Below are 5,706 nucleotides of genomic sequence, written 5' to 3'. Positions count from 1 at the left end.
AGATGGACGGTACAGATCGAACACAAAATTTGGGTTACTTCATGGGGTTTTGCGCTTGATATTGATAAAATATTTTCGCCCTGTACGGACTCCAACTTGATTCCTCTGAGGTAACATAAAATTTGAGCTTATATTTGGACCGTCCGATCAGAATCCGAGCCCATCCTGTCCGAGGTGGAATGAAGGAAGTTCTTTAATATTCGTGCCAAAGCAGATTTAACGGTCAGGATCTAAACTCAAAATTTCTTTAACCTCAGGTGATCTAAAAACATCTTCCTCTCTCGCTCGTTCTTCCTTCCATAATTAGTAATCTCACGTGGCAAGGCAAATGAACGTAGCAAATCAACATAATTTTACGGAAACGGTGAGAGAGGGGTAAGAAAGAAACCAAGAGAGAAGAGAAGGGAATCAATGGCGACAGACGAATCAGCTAAGGTCGTACAGTTGGAAGAGAGAGAAGGAAAGAGGAGACCGTGGTTTTGGCGAGGTAGGTGGAGGTGGTGTAGTAGAAGCGTGAAGAATTACTATCAGCTCGTCGAATACAATTCTCTACCAGCTTATTTGAAAGATAACGAGTACATATTGAGGTATTACCGATCCGAGTGGCCGATTCGCCAGACTTTGCTCAGTATTTTCACGATTCACAACGAGACTCTCAATGTCTGGACGTACGTCTAATTCTCATTTCCTTTTCGGTTCCTAATTGTACAAATTTTCTTTTATTTGCTTCAATCCCAATCATGGCGTGGCTGCCTTTATGAACAGCTACAAGAATGAAATTGCCTTTTTTTTTTTTTAATTCTGAAATTATTTGTTGGTTTAGTCTAATTGTTATTCCATTGAAATGTTGCGCTAGTGAATCACTGATATTGCCCAAGTTGGTGAGCATTGATCATTCCTCTTATAATAATTTCATTTTTGAAGTAATTCCTGTTATAAATATTCCAAATTTTGTTATCAAATCAAAATGTTGCCCAAGGTATTTAACCATGTTTTCTTTGAAATTTACTGGTATCAAGGGACAGTATTTGTCTAAAGTAACCAACTTTGCCAGAAAGTTAATCATATAAAATTTTCATGTTGAGTATGGGTCAACACATGAATTCGGATCATCCTGGTACCATAAAAGAGACTCTATTAGAATTAGTAGATCCGGACCGTTCTTTTAACCTGGCACAAATCTTAAAGGGGACCCCTACATCTTGAATAGGCACCGGATTTAGTTAGGCCCGACTGGGAGTAAATCTTGGCTGTAAAGTTGTGGGTCCCACTTTTCAATACCTGAGAGGATACTTGTTCGTCAACCCATAGCATTTTACTGTAAACTATATAGAAAATCATGTGTAAGGACAATTTTTTTTTAAAATACCACTGTTGTAACTTGCTAATACCAACTTCCCATGTTTCTTCAGACACTTGATAGGATTCTTCCTCTTCCTCGCATTGACTATATACACAGCAACACAGGTACCGAAGGTGCCTGATGTTCTTAGAAAGGCTGACCTACAATGGGTCCAATCTGAGCTGATGGCATGCCTCCCCTCTCTGCCCCACCTGTCAGACTTGAATAAGCTTAAGGAAGAAATAAGGAACTCTCTATCTTCAATTGATATGTTGCCTTCTATCTCACGCTGGCGGCTGTTGGAGCTCCTTTCCAGTTGCATGCCGCATCGATTCACGTCCAATTCTAACCACACTAATATTAATGTTCTGGTGAGTTGTTTTTTCTTTACAGATTTGTTACTGATTGATGGTGGATTATGTCAAGCAAAAGAACACGGTAAGCAAGGATTTTATATTTGTTGTATGAGTGAGACTATGGTAATTTGCATATTATGGATCAAACCATTTTTTGGATTCATATATCTATTTTTAAAATTCAAATACCGATCCGAACCGTTAAACATGATCTCCATATGAAACTGTACTTGGAGATCAAATTTTATATTTTTTATAATCTTTTTGCTATTTTTCTAGATATGTAGAAAATCACTTGATCTAAAAATTCTTGACCATCCTGAAGTAGTGATTTTTTATCTATCTGAAAAATGGTAAAAAAAATTCAATAATGTAAAATTTGGCATGTAAATACATTTTCATATGAAGATCTTGTTTAACAGTTTGGATTGACTGTTTCAACTTTAGAAATAGAGATATGGATGCATAAAACGGGTCGATTCGTAACATGCATATTACCATAGTCTCACTCTTGTTGTATTGTTCAGGGATTGCTGCTATATCAGGTTTCACACAGTATTAGACAATCATCACTTGGTCCATTTTGAATTCTCCTATTTCTTTTGGGTTTCATTGCTAGTTAGTTTTTTAACTGCACACATTCAATCAATTATTTGGACATTTGGGAAAACTGGTACATACTATTTGATTGTATCTTTTTGAGCAACTACATAGATAATTGTATGTACAGATATTGAACTCAGTAAATTTTTTTTTTTTGGTTAAACAAATGAGAGATATTAAACCTTTTTTATGACGCAGATCAGGAGCATGAAGGATGACATGGAAAATATGATAGCCCCGGCGATGGTGCGACCAATTGCACGGTGGCCATTTTATGCCTTCCTAGGTGGCGCTATGTTTTGCCTACTGGCCAGTAGTACCTGCCACCTCCTATCATGCCACTCGCGGCGGGTGGCCTACATTATGCTTCGGCTTGACTATGCCGGCATTGCTGCTCTCATCTCCACCTCATTCTATCCTCCTGTCTACTACTCCTTCATGTGCCACCCTGTGTTTTGCAACCTGTACCTTACAATGATCACTATCCTGGGGGTTGCAACTGTGGCATTCTCTTTGTTGCCGGTGTTTCAGAGCCCTGAGTTCCGTACCTTGCGTGCTTCTCTTTTTTTTGGAATGGGGTTATCAGGGGTAATCCCGGTATTGCACAAGCTCGTGCTTTTCTGGCACCGACCTGAAGCATTGCACACAACTGGGTGAGTCCTTTTTTTTTTCTTTTGAAAAAAAGTGCATGTTTCTTTCATGAAATAGAGTTGTTTTACAAAGAACTGATGAAAATTTATTCATTTAGAGGGAAAAAATTTCTTATATATAGATGGAAATTGCCTGGTACAAGATTAGGGTTTAGCTTTTATAATCTCTATTTTTTTAATGTGCGGAGCTCGGCAAGGATGCGAGTTTTTCCACACTAAAATATGGGGATTTGGTCCTGGATGTATGATCACTGCCAAGGGGAGTCATTTAGGTCTAAGGTTAAAGGTTGTGTTTGGTTGAGGCCTCAAATGTGGGTTAACTAGAGTGGTCTAACTAGGCGTAATTCTAAAATTAGACCTATGAATTTAAACCACCTCTCCAAATGGCTTAATATTAAGAGTTAGTCCCCCAACAACTCCACTATTAGCGACTATCTATTTTTTTTTATCTTCTCTGTTCTATGGTAGATAGTACATCTTAATAGCTTAGGCCATTACATACCTTTAGACTTCAACCAAATATAAATAGCTTAGGCTGGCCTAACCAACTTAGGCCTCAACCAAACCACCTAAATGCTGAATTGAGTAGCAGTTTGGCTCACTTGTGGAATTAACATTAGCTGGTTTGGGGCACTGCATTCAATTGGGACATATACCAGTACAAGGATTGTACTGGAAAGGGGTACCACACTCCTCAATTAAAGTACTTACTGGCAATTTGTCATTGAAGAACCATTAAGTATTTCTGTTACAGTTATGATGTATTGATGTGCTTTCAGTGTTTAGATTTTAGCATTTCGATTTTAAAGTGTAGGGGGGGTAGTAAAATTTATGATAAGGCTTTTTAATGCTTGGGAATCTGGGGTTCTGGGCTAAGGGTGCACCACACTGCCTAAGGATTCATTTTTATTGGGGTTTAAGGCTAAAAAGAGCCTCAACCAGCTACCTACGTAGGGGTGTTCATTGGATTTGGTTTATTTGGTTTTCAATTGAACCGATAAATTTTGGATTAAATGGTTTGGTTTTTCAGTTCAAATGGTTCGGTTCGGTTGAATTTTTTACTTGAATTACTTGAATCAAACACACCGAAATTTACTTCATATTTACTTGAATTACTTCGGTTTTTTTTTATATTTGGTTTGGTTTAATCTCTCTTATTCGGTTCGATTGATATATATCTTGTACTTATTCTATTATTATTAAATTATTAAATGTATTTATGTATGTATTGAGTTTTGATCTTTTGAAATTGGATCTCTCTTATTTCGGTTCAACCAAACAAACAGAAATTTACTTAATTATTTTTTTTGTTCGATTGTTATTCCGTTGACAAGTCCAAAATTTACTTCGATGATTAAAATGCATTTTTGGTTTGGTTATGATAGGTATGAAGTATTAATGGGGCTTTTGTATGGACTTGGAGCACTGGTTTATGCAACAAGAATACCCGAAAGATGGATGCCGGGTAAATTTGACTTAGCAGGACACAGCCACCAGTTGTTTCATGTGCTGGTGGTGGCCGGTGCGTACACGCACTATCATGCCGGTTTGGTCTATCTCAAGTGGAGAGACCTTGAAGGTTGCTAGTGTAGTGCACCTCTTTTAGTTCTTTACTAAATTCTAGTAAATAATCAGAGTTTTGGTAAAGATTGGAATTGTAAATGAGATGGGTTTAGTTGCTCTAATGAAAATATTATCATGATTGTGTAGTAATTTTTAGAATTATGCGTCATAGTGCTCATTCAAAATTTAAAACCTTATGGATATATATATATATATTTTTTTTGGAAATAGTGCCAAATGTTGAATGATATTCTTTCCGAAGTCTCTTAATTTCAAGTTCTAATGATATAATCTGATACCTTATAGATCAGAAGTTAATCAAAGCAAGTATATAGAAGATCATTTTTGTTTGGATTTTGAATATTTTATATAAGCACATTGTGCTATTTTATATCAAAAAGTCACAATTTGAGCGGCGATGTGCTATTTTGGATTTTGAATATTTTATATAAGCACAATGTGCTATTTTATATAAGCACATTGTGCTATTTTTTATCACCAATTTCTTTTTGGTGAAAAGAGAGTTTTAAGACCAGGGGGTTGCATTTGGAATGTCAACTGGTCAAGCAAGGCCTAAAATTGTTTTGGGCTCAGTTTTGCCTTGGCTTGTGAAGTCAAAATTCAATTGGGCAATTGAGCGGCGATTAGGTAAATTAACCCTGAATTTTACTTAAATTAACAACAAGTCCAGCAGGTAATGGCGTCAGCCTTGATCTTTTAACAAAACAAAATTTGTCCTACTTTGCGCACAGAAAATTTAACGGAGTCGCTCCGTTTGTGCTTGATCCAGTAAAAATCGCAGTGTTAATTTTAACACAGATTCAAGGATTCAGATTTCGAATTGCAATTGAGAGTGATATGCATATTACCATAGCCTCACTCATACTTCTTTTATCTTTTGGTATTTTATCTAATATCTAATATCTAATTTTTGGATATGAATGCGGATATGATCGGATAATATCCAACCCGTTTGCACCCCTAGCTCATAGAGTGACCTTATCTTCATGTGACTTTTGTATTGAATATTTTTCATCATTTGTAATGGTTTTGGATTGATTTTTTCCAAATTTCTGGTGTTGCTGTGATTTTGAGCAGTGATGATAAAATACAACTCAAGTGGGCCCAACCAGCTTGATTTGATACTGCTTGAAAGGATCCGAGCTTTGGTTCAGATTTTGTGCGTGTTGAT

General features: G+C 36.6%; 1 protein-coding gene across 2 annotated transcripts; it reads left to right on the top strand.

The window, feature by feature from the left end:
• Positions 1 to 298: 298 nt before the first annotated feature.
• On the top strand, positions 299 to 4,676 carry LOC144572043 (heptahelical transmembrane protein ADIPOR3-like). 2 transcript variants are annotated; one of them, XM_078321442.1, is made up of 4 exons: positions 299 to 668; positions 1,413 to 1,713; positions 2,500 to 2,954; positions 4,337 to 4,676. In XM_078321442.1, the coding sequence occupies exons 1-4, from the start codon at positions 412 to 414 to the stop codon at positions 4,536 to 4,538; spliced, it is 1,215 nt and encodes a 404-aa protein (XP_078177568.1). In that variant the 5' UTR covers positions 299 to 411; the 3' UTR covers positions 4,539 to 4,676. The 2 variants fall into 2 exon arrangements, with proteins under 2 accessions (XP_078177568.1, XP_078177575.1); XM_078321449.1 differs by having other exon boundaries at positions 300 to 668; positions 1,413 to 1,707.
• Positions 4,677 to 5,706: the final 1,030 nt, after the last annotated feature.

Source organism: Carex rostrata, chromosome 2 (genome assembly GCF_964058835.1).
Source record: "Carex rostrata chromosome 2, lpCarRost1.2, whole genome shotgun sequence".
Classification (NCBI taxonomy): domain Eukaryota; kingdom Viridiplantae; phylum Streptophyta; class Magnoliopsida; order Poales; family Cyperaceae; genus Carex; species Carex rostrata.
The sequence above is the reverse complement of the archived record's forward strand: the minus strand, read 5'-3'. Positions and strand labels throughout refer to the sequence as shown.